Source organism: Euleptes europaea, chromosome 13, assembly GCF_029931775.1.
Source record: "Euleptes europaea isolate rEulEur1 chromosome 13, rEulEur1.hap1, whole genome shotgun sequence".
Classification (NCBI taxonomy): Eukaryota; Metazoa; Chordata; class Lepidosauria; order Squamata; family Sphaerodactylidae; genus Euleptes; species Euleptes europaea.
This window is the reverse complement of record NC_079324.1, coordinates 50,220,807-50,240,426: the sequence shown is the minus strand read 5'-3', so window position 1 is coordinate 50,240,426 and position 19,620 is coordinate 50,220,807. Positions and strand designations below refer to the sequence as shown.

At 45.8% G+C, this 19,620-nt stretch overlaps 3 gene segments (V, D, J or C); all 3 read right to left on the bottom strand.

Moving 5' to 3' along the window:
- Positions 1-8,449: 8,449 nt before the first annotated feature.
- Positions 8,450-8,948, bottom strand: LOC130485919 (immunoglobulin lambda variable 9-49-like). The segment is given in 2 exon segments: positions 8,450-8,769; positions 8,903-8,948. Coding segments are annotated over 2 exon segments (366 nt in total).
- A 2,319-nt stretch (positions 8,949-11,267) lies between these two features.
- Positions 11,268-11,761, bottom strand: LOC130485918 (immunoglobulin lambda variable 9-49-like). The segment is given in 2 exon segments: positions 11,268-11,587; positions 11,713-11,761. Coding segments are annotated over 2 exon segments (366 nt in total).
- Positions 11,762-16,634: 4,873 nt separating this feature from the next.
- LOC130485917 (immunoglobulin lambda variable 3-1-like) lies at positions 16,635-17,235 on the bottom strand. The segment is given in 2 exon segments: positions 16,635-16,951; positions 17,190-17,235. Coding segments are annotated over 2 exon segments (363 nt in total).
- Positions 17,236-19,620: the final 2,385 nt, after the last annotated feature.

The following is a 19,620-nucleotide window of genomic DNA, read 5'->3' as shown; positions in this document are numbered from 1 at the left end:
AGGTAGGAGGATAGATAATAATAACTGAGCGCTCATGGGATTTTCAAGGCAAGAGATGAGCAGAGGTGGTTTGCCATTGCCTTCCTCTGCGTAGCAACCCTGGGCTTCTTTTGGTGATCTCCCATCCAAGTACTGGACATGGCCAAGCCTGCTTTGCTTTAGGGGATGGGCTGTGGCTCAATTGTCAAGCATTTGCTCAGCATGCAGAAGGTCCCAGGTTCAATCCCCGGAATCTCCAGTTAAAGGGACTAGGCAGGTAGGTGATGTGAAAGACCTCTACCTGAGACCCTGGAGAGCCGCTGCCGGTCTGAGTAGACAATATTGACTTTGATGGACCAAGGGCCTGATTCAGTATAAGGCAGCTTCATGTGTTCATGCTTCCAAACTCAGGCTAGTCTGGATTATTTAGGCTGCTACAGAAGAACAAAAAAGGCAAAGAATAATTGGGCAACTCCTACTCATAAGAACATAAGAACATACTCCAGACTACTCTGCATGGATTTCAATGAATGTCTGTTTGGTCTGCTTGAAGTTTCATGAGAAGAGAAACCAACATACTCCTCAGATGGGCTTGCCCAAAATGGGCTTCAGTCAAGAAGAAGAAGAAGAAGACGGAAGAAGAAGAGTTGGTTTTTATATGCCAACTTTCTGTACCACTTAAGGGAGACTCAAACTGGCTTACAATCACCTTCCCTCCCCCTCCCACAACAGGCACCCTGTAGGTAGTTGGGGCTGAGAGAGTGTGACTAGCCCAAGGTCACCCAGCTGGCTTCATGGGTAGGAGTGGGGAAACAAATCCCGTTCATCAGATTAGCCTCCGCCACTCATGTGGAAGAGTGGGGAATCAAACCCCATTCTCCAGATCAGACTCCACTGCTCCAAACCACTGTTCTTAACCACTACACCATGCTGGCTCCCACACGTCTCTGGATGAATCACACGTCTCTGGGTGAATCTGAGGTATGGCAAACTGACTTGACCTATTACACTGCTTGATGTATACACATCCTTAAGAGCCCGGCATGCAACAGAAGGTGAGACATGGAAGCCACGTTCTAGTATATAAGAAATAAATAAACTTACAGGGAGCTTCACTATACTAGAAGGGCTTTTATAAAAAAAATTTTTTACTGTTCTTTATGATATAAATATATTATGAGGATGTGTGCTAAATTATAACTATATTACTGACCACTGAGGAAGGCCTTTTTAGGCCAAAACGCGTCTGGTCCTTTTTTCAATCCTACTTTGGTCAATATTAGATTGCACATCGCAGGTGTTCGTGTTTGTATACATTGGAATTGAAAGTCTTACCTATGTTAGAGGCCTTATGTTTTTAACTTGAATGTGCACCTTACTAAATTTAAATATTTGTAATTTTAGCATTTTTCAGCTCAACCTCTTTGGTTTGGAAACTGACTTCTTTCCCATTAATGCTTTCTTCAACGGATAATAATGCATTTCAGGATCCTGCCTGGGCTTCTTTGCTCGCCTTTCGAGAAGGACCTTGTCCTCTACTTTAGGCACCCTCTGATGGGGATTGGGAGGATTGGTCTAAGTTTGGCCGGTGTGAAGGTGTTGGTGCCGGAGAGGAGGAAGGTGAGATTGGAAAGGGTTTTGCTCCCCACAATAAAAGTATATAATGAGCCACTCCAGGCACAGATAAACCTAAACTCTGTAGCTTTACTTGGTTCTGCTCACCGAGGATTTAAAGGGAAGATTTTTGTCTCAGTTCCTCATTAGATCTTACCACCGTGGAACTGGCTACTACTGCCATACCACATGCAACAGTAATAATCTGCCTCGTCTTCAGGCTGGGTGTTCATGATGGTTAAAGAGCCGACGTTCCCAGACTCAGAGGCAGTGAACCTGTCAGGGACCCCATCTCCTCTGTTATAACCTGCACACTGTATGAAGCGGGGGCTCTGTCCAGATCTCTGTTGCACCCAACAGATGGCATCTTCTCTTCTGCTGACAGTGCAAGACAGTTTCACCATTTGTCCGAGAGAGACAGACTGTGAGGGAGGCTGTGAGGTTGTCTGTGAACTGCCATCTTTAGGGGGGGAAAAACAAAAATATGTGCTCATAAATAATTAACACACCATTATGTCCTTATTGTAAATGCAAAAGAGGAATAGCTCTGCTGTAAACCCATGCAAAAGGAATTCCCTACACCCTTACCTGAGCAGTAGCTGAGAAGTGTGAGGAGAAACAGGGCCCAGGCCATGGTGAAAGTCAAGTGAGTGTTTGAATGCGTGAGAGAAGCATGTATTTATCTGGGAGCATCCCCTTCTTACTTAAACCTCCCCCAGACCCAAGGACCAGCCCTGTCATGCAAATGCCTTCACACCCTCCGTTTTAATAGAGACAGCACCCCTACATCCTAGTCAGACCACTGACCTTTCTCATGGGCCATTTGCAAATCTGCATGATATTTCTACCGACCTATCTGTGCAGTTTTTTTCCTTGATTTGTCAAGCATGGCTTCCCCAGCCCCCCCCCCCACACACACACACCAGTAGACTTATGTTCAGGTTTAGACCCAGCTGGGGAAGAGGAACTATAAAAACTGGACTATGGAGGATGAGATGCCAAGGAGTATTGATTGGCTAAGAAAGAAATAACCATGGATTTCCCACCAGCCTCTTCTCGGTAGCAAACACCCCATGCCCTAGACCAGCATTTCAGGTAGAGATGCGGGCTTTTTACTAATCAAATGCTTGAATCATATCCATTTCGCCAGACATGAAATGCCTTCGATCTGAACAGAACTGCTTCCAACATTTGGGAGTGGCTGAAAATCCAGATGAGAGCATTGCTATGAATTCTATGGGATGTGGAATGGTATCGTATAGTCTGATTTCATCATATCTCAGAAGATAAGCAGGGTTGGTACTTGGATTGGAGACCACCAAGGAAGCCTCTGTAGAAGAGGGAAATGGCAAGCCACCTCTGCTCAGTCACTTGCCTTGAAAACCCTACAGGATTACCATAAGCCGGCTGTGATTTGAAAGCGCCTTATGAGTACCTCGAAGGTACTCATTCAAGGCAAGAGATGTTCAGAGGTGGCTTCCTAATGCCTGCCTCCATGCCACAACCCTGGCATTCCTTGGAGGTCTCCCATCCAAATACTTGGCAGGGTTGAGGCTGAGAGTGTGTGATTGAGGCAGATTTCCATGGCAGAGTGGGGATTCGAACCTGGGTTTCCCAGATCCTAGACCTACACATTAACCATTGCACCATGCTGGCTCTCGTCTTGATAACATTTGCTGTATTTCAAGACATTTGTTTGCAGGGTGGAGAATATATTTCAGATGAGATCCATCACACTCTAGGCCTGTGGAAAACCATGGCTAGGAGCCAGTGAGGCACACGTGGAAACCTGTTCTGCTTGCTCTTTCCATATATCTTATCATGCCCCAAAGGTAGGGTTGCCAGATACCTCTGCCACCGGTGGGAGGTTTTGGGATGGAGCCTGAGGAGGGCGGGGTTTGGGGAGGAACTCCAATGCCACAGGGTCCAATTGCCTATGCGGCCATTGTCTCCTGAATTTATCTCGATCGGCTGGAAATCATTTGCCATAGCGGGAGATCTCCAGCTACTACTACAACCCTACCCAAAGGTGTTTGCACAACATGTAGTGTAAGCAGAAAACAGATTGGGACACACCATATTTAACTTAACACAGTTGTTAATAGGTTGTTGGGGTTCCCCCTCCCCAAAGCACTGCTTGTGCAAGGATGCTAGCACATAAGGAAATCTTCCAGTGGATCCAAGCCAATATGCGTAACAATGTAGAGATTGGAGTGGGAGAGACCTCCGTACATTGAGCTGAATGTTTGCACAGAGCATATGTATGTAAAAGCAGAATTTTGATAGACTATTCAGACATGTATGGGATCACTGTTTTGCAAAAATTACACATTGCTGCTTAATTATTATTATTTTTTTAAAAAAAATCTGGTACCAAACTGCTGCAGTAGTCTTGTTTGTGGGCTTCCTAGAGGCACCTGGTTGGCCACTGTGTGAACAGACTGCTGTACTTGATGGGCCTTGGTCTGATCCAGCAGGGCTTTTCGTATGTTCTTATGATGAATGTATTCTAAAATGGAGCAACATCTTCCCCTGCAGGCCAAAGAGGGAAGATGAGCAAACAGCTCTTATGATGTATACTCCACACAAACACAAAATTAGCCCTTCTCAGTCCTACCTTCTCCCTCATATACCAGGGGAAGACAATCTGTGCTTCTTGAAATGCGCAGTCGACATACTGTGCGAATGGGACAATGCATGTATTTTCCAGCTTCAGTACACACAAATAACATAGCCACAAAATAATCTGAGTTTCTCATATAGCGAAGCAGGAATGCCCATTGACTTAAGTCACACAAAATGGTGAGTGCACATATTGGGAGGATAATTGAAAGTACACTCCCCTGGTACATTATCCTGGTACACAAGGTAAAGAACTAATTAACCAAAAAGGAAATGACTGTAGAGCTAAGCGGTTGTAAAGATTTTTGTATAACTTGCAGATGGGAATTGTTTTGTTTATTATATCCTGCTTTCTCACTGGGTCTCAAGGTTAAATTGCATTAATATTAATGCAAAAAATTGATGTGACTTATGGGTTTGTTGTCGTTATGCAGGGTATTGTTGCATTTTGCTATTGCTCTTTATATTTTACAAGGGGGGATGTGAAAGAAACTTGTGGGAGTGGCTATCTTTCTGCCCCTTCCAACTCTTTGCAGCTCTATATTTCAGCACAGAAAACATCTGAGTGGCTTCCCCGCCCTGGGGAGGAAGGTTTTTGTCTCAGTTCCCCATCAGACTTCACCACTGTGATACTTCCAGTTGCTGCTATCGTACCACATGCGGCAGTAATAGTCGCCCTCGTCTTCTGCCTGGACATTCAGGATGGTCAAGTAGCCGATGTCCCCAGACTCAGAGGCAGTGAACCGATCAGGGACCCCTTCTCCCCTGCTGCCACCAGCATAATGGACGTAGCGGGGGGCCTGCCCAGGTCTCTGTTGAAACCAAGCAATGGGATGTTCTCCTCTGCTGACAGTGCAGGATAGTTTCACCATTTGTCCGAGAGACACAGACTGTGAGGGAGGCTGAGTCAAGGTTGGCTGTGAACTGGCACCTTTAGGAAAAAGCAAAAACCATATGCTCACAAATAATTAAGACACCATTGTGTCCTTATTGTAAATGCAAAATAGGAACAGCTTTGCTGTAAACCCATGCAAAAGGAATTCCCTGCACCCTTACCTGAGCAGTAACTGAGAAGTGTGAGGAGAAACAGGGCCCAGGCCATGGTGAGTGTGTTTGAATGCGTGAATGAAGAGTGTATCTAGGTGGGACCTTCCTCTTCTTTCTTAAACCTCCCCAAGAAGTGAGGAACAGCCCTGTCATGCAAATACCCTAACACCCTCCGTTTTAATAGAAACAGCATCCCTCCAATAAGGTGGTGCTGACATCCTAGTCAGACCACTGACCTTTCTTGTGGTACATTTGCAAATCTGCATGATATTTCTACCAATCTACCTATGCACAGTTGTTTCCATGATTAGTCAAGCATGGCTCCCCCCAGCCACCGGTATGCTTATGCCAGGTTTAGACCCAGCTAGGGAAGAGGGACTATAAAAACTGAAGTGTGGAGGATGAGATGCCAAGGAGAATTGATTGGCTAAGAAAGTGTTAACCATCCATTCCCCAGCAGCCTCTTCTTGGTTGCAAATGCCCTAGACCAGCATTACAGCATTACAGATCAAGTGCCTGAATCATATCAATTTCTCCACATGTGAAATTCCTTTGATCTAAGCATAATTGCTTCTGACATTTCTGTGGCTGAAAATCCAGATGAGAGTATTGCTATGAATTCTACATGCATTGAAATGATGCTATTAAGTATGATACCTGACGACTTGCTAATACAAAGAACTTTTTTGATCTATGCTACAAAAGCTGCGAGACTGCTTTATGCAGCAAAATGGAAGGGGGCAGAAATTCCCGAGAAAAAAGACTGGATTGGGAAAATGTTTGAATTGGTGGAAATGGCAAAACTTACAGCCATTTTAAATGAAAAAGACAATGTTCGATTTTTAGGGGAATGGGAGGATTGGATGAAATATTGTGAATATGAATTAAAACTGGGGAAAATGGAAGAATACTTATTAATCTGATCTAGAGGACACAATTAATATTAAGAGATAATCATTTATATTAATAGAAGATGTTTTATGAAAGTTAAATGAATTTATGATAGTTAAGATCAGACCAATTACGATGGGATGAATATTTTATTAAGAGGCGGAGAGAGGTGATGGGGAAGTCATAAATTTTCCTCTAATTTGTTTTTTTTTGTTATGAATTCAAGAAACTATAACAACATAGAGTTAGAATTTTGAATTTCATATTGCTTTTATTGTTGTTTACTATCATGGAAAATTTGTATTATAAAAACCAATAAAATTATTATAAAAAAAAAAGAATTCTACATGCATTGTACATGGAATGGCATTGTATAGTCCAATTTCATCAGATCTCAGAAGCAGGGCCAGCACTTGGATGGGAGACCACCAAGGAAGACTCTCCGGAAGAAGGAAATGGCAAGCCACCTCTACTCAGTCACTTGCCTTGAAAACCCTACAGGGTCACCATAAGCCGGCTGTGATTTGACAGCACTTTATGAGTACCTTGTAGGGTTTTCAAGTCAAGAGATGCTAAGAGGTGGCTTCCCAATGCCTGCCTTTACGTCATAGCCCTGGTATTCCTTGGAGGTCTCCCATCCAAATACTTGCCAGGGTCGAGGCTGAGAGTGTGTGACTGACCCCCCCAGGTCACCCAGCAAGTTTCCATGGCACAGTGGGGATTGGAACCTGGGTTTTCCAGATCCTAGACCTACACCTTAACCATTTCACCATGCTGGCTCTCATTTTGATATATATATTGGCTGTATTTTGAGACATTTGTTTGCAGGGCAGAAGAGTTCCATCACACTCTAGGCCGGTGGCAAACCATGGCTAGGAGCCAGTGAGGCATACGTAGAAACCTGTTCTGATTGCTCTCTCCATAAATCTTATCTTGGACATGTTCATGGAGGATAGGGCAATCCATGGCTACTAGTCAAAATAGATACTAGTCATGATACACACCTATTCTCTCCAGGATCAGGGGAGTGTGCCTATTATATTAGGTGCCGTGGAACACAGGCAGTTGTCTCGTTTGAGGGCTTCCTAGAGGCCCCTGGTTGGCCACTGTGTGAACAGACTGCTGGACTTGATGGTCCTTGGTCTGATCCAGCAGGGCCTTTCTTATGTTCTTGTGATGAATGAATTCTAACATGAAGCAACATCTCCCCCTGCAGGCCAAAGAGGGAAGATGAGCAAGCAGCTCTTATAGTGCGTGTGTGTGTCTTCTGACTCATGGTGGCCCTATGAATCATGTCCTCCAAAATGTCCTATCTTTGGCAGCCTTGCTCAGATCTTCCAAATTGAGGGTCGTGGCTTCCTTTATTGAGTCAGTCCATCTCTTGTTGGGTCTTCCTCTTTTCCTGCTGCCTTCAAGTTTTCCTAGCATGACTGTCTTTTCCAGTGACTCTTGCCTTCTCATAATGTGACCAAAATACGAGAGCTTCAGTTTAGTCGTTTTAGCTTCTGGGGTCAGTTCAGGCTTGATTTGACCTATAACCCACTTATAGTGCATACCCCTCTTGAACACACAAAAGTAGCCCTTGTCAGTCCTACCTTCTACCTCATATACCAGGGGAAGGCACTCTGTGCTTCTGGATCTGCACAGTCGACATGTTGTGTGAATGATGCATGTATTTTCTAGCTTTGGTACACACAAATAACATACCCACAAAATAATCTGAGTTTCCTATCTAATATACCGAAGCAGGAAAATATGCCCGTTGACTTTGTCACACAAAATGGTGAGTGCCCGTATTGGGAGGGTAACGAAGTACACTCCCCTGGTACACGAGGTAGGAGGACAAAAATCATAATGACTGAAAAGAGGTATTGCCGTTCTTGGCAAATCACTAATTATCCAAAAAAAAAAAAAAAATGACTGCTGAGCTAGGCAGTTGTAAATATTTTTGTATAACTTGTAGATTGAAATTGTTTTGTTTATTTATTTCCATTTATAGCCTGCTATTTCACTGGGACTCAAGGTTAAAATGCATTTATATTAATGAAAAAAGTTGTTGTGACTTATGGGTTTGTGGTTATTATCCAGGGTGTTGTTGCATTTTGCTGTGGCTATTTATATTTTACAAGTGGGGATGCACAAGAAACTTGCAGGAGTGGCTTTCTTTCTGCCCCTTCCAACACTATACTTCAAGGGCTGGGAGCCTTTCTATCCTTTGCAGCTCTGTATTTCAGCACAGAAAACAGCTGAGTGGCTTCCCTGCCCTGGGGAGGATGGTATTTGTCTCAGTTCCCCATCAGACTTCACCACTGTGATACTTCCAGTTGCTGCTATCATACCACATGCCACAGTAATAGATGCCCTCATCTTCTGCCTGGACATTCAGGATGGTCAAGTAGCCGACATTCCCAGACTCAGAGGCGGTGAACCTGTCCGGGACCCCTTCTCCCCGGCTACCACCAGTACGCTGTATGAAGCGGGGTCTCTCTCCAGATCTCTGTTGAAACCAAGCAATGGGATCTTCTCTTCTGCTGACCGTGCAGGACAGTTTCACCGTTTGTCCGGGAGACACAGACTGTGAGGGAGTCTGAGTCAAGGTTGGCTGTGAACTGGCCCCTTCATGAGAGAGAAAAAAGCAAAAAACCATATGCTCACAAATAATTAACACACCATTGTGTCCTGATTGTGAATGCAAAAGAGGAACAGCTTTGCTGTAAACCCGTGCAACAGGAATTCCCTGCACTCTTACCTGAGCAGTAGCTGAGAAGTGTGAGGAGAAACAGGGCCCAGGCCATGGTGAAAGTCAAGAGAGAGCTTGAATGTGTGAATGAAGAGTGTATCTAGGCGGGACCTTCCCCTTCTTTCTTAAACCTCCCCAAGAACTGAGGAATAGCCCTGGCATGCAAATACCTTCACACCCTCTGTTTTAATAGACAGCACCCCTCCAATAAGGCGGTGCTGACATCCTGGTCAGACCCCTAACATTTCTCATGGGCCACTTGCAAATCTGCATGATATTTGTACTGATCTACCTATGCATAGCTGTTAACATGATTTGTCAAGCATGGCACCCACCACCACCACCACCAGTAGACTTATGTCCAGGTTTAGACCCAGTTGGGGAAGAGGGACTATAAAAACTGAACTATGGAGGATGAGTTGTCAAGGAACATTGATTGGCTAAGAAAGAGTTAACCATCCATTTCCCACCAGCCTCTTCTCGGTTGCAAATGCCCCATGCCCTAGACCAGCATTACAGGTAGAGATGTGGACATTTTACTAATCAAGTGCCTGAATCATATCCATTTCTCCAGACGTTAAATGCCTTTGATCTAAACAGAATTGCTTCCGACATTTGGGAGTGGTTGAAAATCCATATGAGAGTATTGCTATGAATTCTATGAGATGTGGAATGGTATAGTATAGTCTGATTTCATCAGATCTCAGAAGCTAAGCTGGGTCACTACTTGGATGGGAGACCACCAAGGAAGACTCTGCAGAAGAAGGAAATGGCAAGCCACCTCTGCTTAATCAATTGCCTTGAGAACCCTACACAGTCGCCATAAGTTGGCTGCGATTTGACAGCACTTTATGAGTGCATCGTAGGGTTTTCAAGGCAAGAGACATTCAAAGGTGGTTTTCCCTTGCCTGCCTCCACGTCATGGCTCTGGTATTCCTTGGAGGACTCCCATCCAAATTCTTGCCAGGGTCGAGGCTGAGAGTGTGTGAGTGGGCCAAGGTCCCAGGTTCAATCCCCCACATCTCCAGTTAAAGAGACTAGGCAGGTAGGTGATGGGAAAGACCTCCTCTGCTTGAGACCCTGGAGATCCGCTGCTGGTCTGAGTAAACAATACTGACTTTGATGGACCAGGGGTCTGATCCGGTATAAGGCGGCTTCATGTATTCATGTGTCACCCAGCAAGTTTCCATGGCAGAGTGGTAATTTGAACCTGGGTTTCCCAGATCCTAGGCCGAGACCTTAACCGTCACGCCATTTTGATATATATATTTGCTGTATTTCAATAGATTTGTTTTCAGGGCAGGGAATATGTTTCAGAGAGTTCCATCACACTCTAGGCTTGTGGCAAACCATGGCTAGGAGCCAGTGAGGCCTGTGGCAAACCATGGCTAGGAGCCAGTGAGGAAACCTAAACAGAGAGTTCTGCTTGCTCTCTCCATATATCTTATCATGCCCTAAAGGTGTTTGCACATGTAGTGTAAGCAGAAAACAGATTGGGACCCGCTCTATTTAACTTAACAGAGTTAATAGGTTGTTGGTTTGTTTGTTTTTAAAGCAGTGCTTGTGCAGGGACCCTAGAGCATGAGGAAATCTTCCAGTTGATCCAAGCCAGTATGCCTGATGTATAACAATGCAGGGATTGGAGTGGGAGAGACCTCTGTATGTTGAGCTGAATGTTTGCTCAGAACCTATGTATGTAAAAGCAGAATTTTGATAGACTGTTCATATATGCATGGGAACCTCTGTTTTGCAAAAATTACACATTGCACCTTAATTTGTTTTTTTAAAAAAACTGGTACCAAACCAACATTTTAACAACTGATTCAGAGGGTGTTGTTTTTTAATGGTTAGAACAGGGTTCGATTTTAGCCCCACAGTTCTAGATAATGAAGCATCTGGGTTGCAGGGTGCGAGCAACTGTCGGGCCTGCAGAGCTGAAAGCAGACAACAAACATGTGGCTTATCAAAGGGACAGCAGGAAGCACAAATATGGGAAGAACATTCATGATATTGGGTCTATTTATCCATTTCTGTCCGGCCTTACCTCTAAGGAATTGTTTTGTGTATTTCCATTTATAGCCTACTTTCTCACTGGGACTCAAGTTTAAATATATTAATATTAATGCAAAAAATTGATGTGACTTATGGGTTTGTGGTTGTTATCCAGGGAATTGTTGCATTTTGCTGTTGCTCTTTATATTTTACAAGTGGGGATGCACAGAAACTTGCAGGAGTGGCTCTCTTTCTGCCCCTTCCAACTCTATGATTCAAGGGCAGGGAGCCTTTCTGTCCTTTGCAGCTCTGTATTTCAGTACAGAGAACAGCTGAGTGGATACCCTGCCCTGGGGAGGATGGTTTTTGTCTCAGTTCCCCATCAGACTTCACCACTGTGATACTTCCAGTTGCTGCTATCATAAAACATGCCACAGTAATAGTAGCCCTCGTCTTCTGCCTGGACATTCAGGATGGTCAAGTAGCCGACATTCCCAGAATCAGAGGCCGTGAACCTGTCCGGGACCCCTTCTCCCCGGTTACCCCCTGCACGCTGTATGAAGCGGGGTCTCTCTCCAGATCTCTGCTGAAACCAATCGGTGGGATGATCTCTTCTGCTGACAGGGCAGGACAGTTTCACCATTTGTCCGAGAGACACAGACTGTGAGGGAGGCTGAGTCAAGGTTGGCTGTGAACTGGCACCTTTAGGAAAAAGCAAAAACCATATGATCACAAATAATTAACACACCATTGTGTCCTGATTGTGAATGCAAAAGAGGAACAGCTTTGCTGTAAACCCATGCAACAGGAATTCCCTGCACTCTTACCTGAGCAGTAGCTGAGAAGTGTGAGGAGAAACAGGGCCCAGGCCATGGTGGAAGTCAAGAGTGCCTTTGAATGTGTGAAGGAAGAGTGTATCTAGCCGGGGACCTTCCGCTTCGTTCTTAAACCTCCCCAAGAAGTGAGGACCAGCCCTGTCATGCAAATACCTTCACACCCTCAGTTTTAATAGAGACAGCACCCCTCCAATAAGGTGGTGCTGACATTTTAGTGTGACCACTGACCTTTCTTATGGTCCGCTTGCAAATCTGCATGATATTTCTACCGATCTACATAAGCATAGCTGTTCCCATGATTAGTCAGGCATGGCTCCCCACCACCACCACCACCACCACCACCAGTAAGCGTATGTCCAGGCTTAGACCCAGCTAGGGAAGAGGGACTATGAAAACCAAACTACTGAGGGTGAGTTGCCAAGGAGAATTGAATGGCTAAGAAAGAGTTAACCATCCCTTTCCCATCAGCCTCTTCTTGATTGCAAACACCCCATGCCCAAACCAGCATTACAGGTAGAGATGTGGACAATTTGCTAATCAAGAGCCTGAATCATATCCATTTCTCCAGACATGACATGCTTTTGATCTGAACAGAATGGCTTCTGACTTTTCGGTGTCTGAAAATCCAGATGAGAGTATTGCTATGAATTCCATGGGAAATGGAAAGGTAGCATATAGTCTGATTTCATTAGACCTCAGAAGCTCAGTACTTGGATGGGACACCACCAAGGAAGACTCTGTAGAAGAAGGAAATGATGAGCCACCTCTGCTCAATCACCAGCATTCTAACAAATGATTAAGAGGGTTTACAGATGGTTAGAACAGGGCCAGATTTTAGCCCCCCAGTTCTAGATAATGAAGCATCTGGGTTGAAGGGTGCGAGCAACCGTTGGGCCAGCAGGTCTGGAAACAGAGAACAAACTTGAGGCTAATCAAAGGGCCAGCAGGATGGGCCATGATCGAACATTACATTGTGGAACTCCCTGCCCCAGGATGTAGTGATGGCTGCCAACCTGGAAGGCTTTAAGAGGGGTGTGAGCGAGCGGGAGAAGGAAGGAAGGTGATTCTGTTCTTGTTTGCTCACCTTTATGGACCCACACAGATTTCTCCCCATTACCAATAGCTGAGAAGAGGATTTAATACTCTTTCTTCCCCACAGACAGTCACCCTTGCTTTTGTGGGGAGAGTTTCTCTACTCTTCCCCCCAGTAGAAATAGAAAGGCTTAGAGGCATAGAGGCTAAATTCAAAAGGCAAATAAAAAAAGATGTTTATTATTTACAGAAAAGGTTTTTAGATCATAGGTTGTTCTTCCAGAGGCACACAGCTTAAATGGTTACAGGCCGTTCAAAATCTTAGTTGGTTACCGGCACAGTTCTTAGTTTCAAGGTCAGTTTCTTCAGAGTGCTCAGTAGTCTACTTAAATGCTATTCATAAATATTCACAGACTCAAAATATTTGGTGTAGACTCAAACTAACCTAGCACATACAAAATACTGATGAGTGGAGGTTCATCCACAACCTTTCCCACTCCTTAGATTTGCCCACCTCCCGTGGAAACAAATCTCTCCTCCCCAAAACACTGAGTCAGGAGTCTCCCTGTTTCAGAAGCCACCTCCCACCAAGTGACTGAAGAAAGGGCCGTCATACACTGCCACAATCTCCCCCTTGTCACTACTCAGGTTTGGTATTAAACAAGCTAGGTAGTATTTGAACAAGGTTCAAGAGCTCAGAGGCAAAGACACCCCCCCAAGAGATAACTGCTTCCCAAGAGCTAACTCCTAACTGCTCAAGATCTCTTATCTCCCTCCAAAATAAGGTTGCCAGGTCCCTCTTCGCCATCGGAGGGAAATTTTGGGGGCGGAGCCTGAGGAGGGCGGGGTTTTGGGAGGGACTTCAATGCCATCGAGTCCAATGGCCAAAGCGGCTATTTTCTCCAGGTGAACCGATCTCTGTCGGCTGGAGATCAGTTGTAATAGCGGGAGATCTTCTGCTATTACCCAGAGGTTGGCAACCCTACTCCAAAAAGAAGCTTGTCAGCTTTCCAGACTCTGCCCACTGCTTGCTGGCATTGGCTGATGGTTACCAAGTCTCTCTCTGTTTAACTCTTTATCTGTCACAAGGGGAGTTAGAGTTGTTGGAGATCTCTTGCTATTGCAACTGATCTCCAGCCAATAGAGATCGGTTCACCTGGAGAAAATGGCCACTTTGGCCATTGGACTCTATGGCATTGAAGTCCCTCCCCTCTCCAAACCCCGCCCTCCTCAGGCTCCACCCCAAAATCCTCCCACTGGTGGTGAAGAGAAACATGGCCACCCTAGGGAGAGTGGACATATTCATGGAGGAGAGGGCTATCCATGGCTACTAGTCAAAACAGATACCAGTCATGATGCCCTGACCTGGATGGCCCAGGCTAGCCTGATCTCATCAGATCTCAGAAGCTAAGTAGGGTCAGCCCTGTTAGTATTTGGATGGGAGACCACCAAGGAAGTCCAGGGTTGCTGTGCAGAGGAAGGCACTGGCAAACCACCTCTGTTAGTCTCTTGCCATGAAACCCCCCAAAAGGGGTCGCCATAAGTCTGCTGCGACTTGACGGCACTTTATACACACACACACATGATGCACATCTATTCTCTCCAGTATCCAAGGAGCATGCCTGTTATATTAAAAAGTAAAGGTCCCCAGTGCAAGCACCGGGTCTTTCCTGACCCATGGGGCGACGTCACATCCCGACATTTCCAAGGCAGACTTTGTTTGCGGGGTGGTTTGCCAGTGCCTTCCCCAGTCATCTTCCCTTTACCCCCAGCAAGCTGGGTACTCATTTCACCGACCTTGGAAGGATGGAAGGCTGAGTCAACCTTGAGCCGGCTACCTGAAACCAACTTCCGTCAGGATCGAACTCAGGTCGTGAGCAGAGCTTTTGACTGCAGTACTGCAGCTTGACACTCTGCGCCACGGGGCTCCTGCCTGTTATATTAGGTGCTGTGGAATACAAGTAGGGCAGTGCTGCTGCAGTCGTCTTGTTGGAGGGCTTCCTAGGGACACCTGGTTGGCCACTGTGTGAACAGACCGCTGGACTTGATGGACCTTGGTCCGATCCAGCATGGCTTTTCTTAGGTTCTTCTGATGAACGAATTCTAACATGGAGCAACATCTCCCCCTGCAGGCCAAAGAGGGAAGATGAGCAAGCAGCTCTTGTGGTTGCATACTCCATTCACACACACACACAGAATTAGCCCTTCTCAGTCCTACCTTCTACCTCTACCAGGGGAAGGCACTCTGTGCTTCTTGATATGCAGTCGGCATGTTGTGTGAAAGGGACGATGCATGTATTTTCCAGCTTTGGTACTCACAAATAACAACCACAAAATAATCTGAGTTTCCTGTCTCATATATCGAAGCAGGACAAAACGGGCATTGACTAATCCATACATATGATGAGTGCACGTATTGGGAGGATAACTAGAAGCACACTCTTCTGGTACACGAGGTAGGAGTCCCACAATCATAATGATTGAAAAGAGGCATTAATGAGGTGGGGAAAGATGCAAAACCCAGCATTTGCTACCAAACAGGTCAGTCATGCTCTGATGCGCTTCCAATTTTTTGTTTTGTTTTTGTGCGTGAAGATTCATTAGAATAGAAATCCACACACTTGATACCCAGGCGCATTATTTGGCATGGGTGAAATTGCCCTATGATATGTAACAACACATTTTCACAGCATAGTAATAACCCTACTCCTGGCATTAGTGATGGTTAAACGGCCCAAGTTGCCAGAGGTGGGGTCAGTGAGTGCAGCTGGGATCCCTTCTTCACGGTGCCAAGAAGGACTGAAAAGTGAGGGGCCTGCCCAGGTTTTCCTGTCACCAGTATAAATTGTACGGATTACCCCTAGAAAAGCGTGAGAGTGATGGGTATTCCCATCCAAGGTAATGAGAGCGGTAAGAAGGGGTATAGAAGTGAGGGTAGGGTAAGAGAAAATTCAAAGAATTAGTGGAGGTTACTGAAGCCAAACCTCTCAAACTGATTCTGATATATGCCAAGATGCTTTATGTTAAGTGCCATGAGAATAAAAATAATAATCACACACTCTCTGAGAGGCTGGCTTTGATGGGTCAAAAAAACCACCAGAAGTGTATTTGAGTGAATATGATACAACACGTCTTAGGCCTTTTATGCATGGCTGTTTCCCTCACTGTCACACACACACACACACACCGCAACTACTTCAGGGCTTTGTTTTGATTCTGCACTTGCCGTGCATTTCCGCATGTTTTCCCCACATTTTCTGGATGCTGGCTGAACAGCATCCAGAAAACCTCTGAAGGTCGGAAAATGCATGAATAATCAAAACAAAGCCCCAAAGTAGTCGGGGGGGGGGGACTTGTGAAAGAAACAGCCGTGTATGAAAGGCCTTAGCAGCATTTGATTGACATTTCTGTGACAAAACAATACACTTTTCCGGAGAGACCTCTCAATCTGCTCATGGCAGCCTCTGATGGAGACTGTGTGGCTGAGTCTAGGTCTAGACATGGATGAAGGCACCTAGGATAGGGTTGCCAGCTCCCTCTTCACCACCAGCGGGAGGATTTTGGGGCAGAGCCTAAGGAGGGCAGAGTTTGGGGAGGGGCTTCGATGCCATGGAGTCCAATTGGCAAAGCGGCCATTTTCTCCAGGTGAACTGATCTCTATTGGCTGGAGATCAGGTGTAATAGTAGGAGATCTCCAGCTAGTACCTGGAGGTTGGCAACCCTAACCTGGGAGGATGAAGTAGGACCAGGAGAGCTTTCTCTCCTTGTGAGGAAACTCTATGATTAAAGGCACTCCAGCCACAGATCAACCCAAACTCTGTCATTTTGCTTGGTTCCCCTCTCCGAGGAGAAAGAGAGAAGGTTTTTGTCTCAGTTCCTCATCAGGTTTTACCACCGTGGAACTGCTTACCGCTGCTATACCACATGTAACAGTAATAATCAGCCTCGTCTTCAGGCTGGGTATTTGTGATGGTTAAAGAGCCGACGTTCCCAGAATCAGAAGCGGTGAACCGATCCGGGATCCCTGGTCCCCTGCTACCGCCGGCACACTGTACGAAGCGAGGGGCTTGTCCAGATCTCTGTTGAACCCAGCAGACGGTAATCTTGTCACTGCTGACGGTGCAGGAGAGTTTCGCCGTTTGGCCAGGAGACACAGACTGTGAGGGGGGCTGAGTCAAAGTTGGCTGCGAACTGGCACCTTTAGGCAAGACAAGAATCAAAACATGTGACTGGTTCATTTTCTCTTCTTGCAAATGTCACTACATCATCATGTTCTTACTTTCAATGTATGCTATGAATAGCTTTGCTGCTTACTGCCTAAATTGGAAAGGAATTCTTAGCAGATCTACTCACAATCCTACACAGGTCTATTCTGAGAGGGTTACTCCCAGGAAAGGGTTCTTAGGATTGCACTGTTCAGTCTACTACAGTCTTACCTGAGCAGTAACCGAGTAATGTGAGGAGACACAGGGCCCAGGCCATGGCGAAAAGCAAAATGAGTTTGAATTCCCAAGGCAAGGGTGTATCCAGCAAGGGTCGTCTCCCTTCATTCTTAAAACCCCCAGGAACTGAAGAGGGGCCCTGTCATGCAAATTTCTTTGCACCCTTTGGCTTTACTAGCAGTGCCACGCCTTCAATGAGGAGGTGTGACATTCTAGCCAGGCCAGTGATCAGAAGATAGATTTGCATGAAGTTTTGTCCCTGCCTAGAAGTCTCCTTGCTTCGTCGAGCACAAAAAGAGAGGCAGCCATTCCACGAGTCAAAGGGGTGAAGGCTGACAATGAACAGGAGGCAGACCCTATTTCCTTCAAGGAGACATTTGCAGGGTATTTTGGTTGGAGGAAGTTGCGGCAGGCAGAGAAATCAGCAGCATTTGATGCTCACAACAACGGTGCAATGTAGATTAGGCTGAAACAGCTTGAATGGTAGGGTTGCCAGGTACCTCGTCACCATCAGCTGGAGGTTTTTGGGGTGGAGCCTGAGGAGGGCAGGGTTTGGGGAGGGGAGGGACTTCAATGCCATAGAGTCCAATTGCCAAAGCGGCCATTTTCTCCAGGTGAACAGAACTCATACCGGCTGGAGATCAGTTGTAATAGTGGGAGATCGCCTGCTAGTACCTGGAGGTTGACAACCCTATTGAATTGCCAAGACCATACTGTGAGATTGATGGCTGAGAATGAATGAGAACCCAGATCTCCCCCAGCGCTAATCTGACATACTAAGTGAACAGTGAAATAGGATGAGGCTTAGGAGGGTAGAAAATTGTGTACGGCCAACAGGTTTTGGTCTCTTTGCTTGAAGAAGCATGAGGGACCAGAGGGAAAAATAACATTTTCTTGCACAAATACAGTACTGCCTAGAAAGGACTTCAAAATTGTCCCATTTTGGTCTATTGCTCCAAAGGTTAACATGTTTGGTTTGGAGGTGGAGAAGCCAGGTTCCAATCTCTCATCAGCCAGGAAGCTCCGTGGGTGGCCTTGAACAAGCCCCCTACTATACACTACACAAATACCTAACCTGTTTACCTCAAAGGGTTGTGTTGGTGATTAAATGGTACTCTGGGCTGGACTACAGAAAAAATTTGTGGAATCTATATACCCTTCCATTGTGTGTGTGTGTGTGCGCGCGCGCACGCGCGAAGTGCTATCTATTCGATTCTGACTCATGGTGACCTTATGAATCAGTGTCCTCCAAAACATCCAATCGTTAACAGCCTTGCTCAGGTCTTGCAAATTGAGGGCTGTGGCTTCCTTTAGAGAGTCAATCCATCACATGTTGGGTCTCCCTCTTTTACTGCTGCCCTCAACTTTTCCTAGCATGATTAACTTTTCCAGTGACTCTTGTCTTCTCATAATGTGACAGATAGCCTCAGTTTAGTCATTTTAGCTTCTAGGGATAGTTCAGGCTGGACCCTTCCATGATACTATGTGAGAAAAGGCCTGGAACTGAAGGTTGGAGAACATATGGTAATAATAATCAGATGGTAATAATAATCAATGAGTGCCGTCAAGTCACAATCAACTTATGGAGACCCCTCATGAGGAGTTCAAGACAAGAGATGAGCAGAGGTGATATGATGTTTCCTTTCTCTGTGTAGCAACGTTGGTCTTCTTTGGTGGTCTCGCATCCAAGAACTGACCACGGACAACCCTGTTTAGCTTCCAAACAGCTCATGATAGCCTGGTCTGTTCAGGCTGCTACAGAAGAATAGAAGAGACCAAAAAAAACTCTAACTCCAGACTGATTCTGATGAATGACTGTTTCATGAGAACAGAAGGCAACATGTTCCTAATATGGAATTGCCCTAAATGGGCTTAAAAGAACAACAGACGCTGAGTGAATTTGAGGCATGGTGAATTGACGTCTCTCCCATTAATACTTTTCTTCTACAGACAATAATGCAGCTGAGCAACCTGCCTGAGCTTCTTCGTTCACCTCTCTAGGAGGACCTTGCGCCCTGTCTGTGGCACCCTCAGACTGGGATTGTGTGGATGGATCCAAGCATGGCAGGTGGGAGGGTGTTGGGACCTGGGAGAAGGAAGTTGAGATCAACAGGGCTTCCTCTCCCTGTGATGAAACTCTATGATTAAAGACACCTCAGCCACAGAACAGACTAAACTCTGTAGTTGTGCTTGGTTCGTCTCTCTGAGGAGGAAAAGGGAAGGTTTTTGTCTCAGTTCCTCATCAGGTTTTACCACAGTGGAACTGGATACCGCTGCTGTACCACATGGCACAGTAGTAAACTGCCTCGTCTTCAGCTTGGGTGTTTGTGATGGTTAAAGAGCCGACGTTCCCAGAGACGGAAGCAGTGAACCGATCTGGGATCCCTTCTCCTCTGCTGCCACCAGCACGCTGGACATAGCGAGG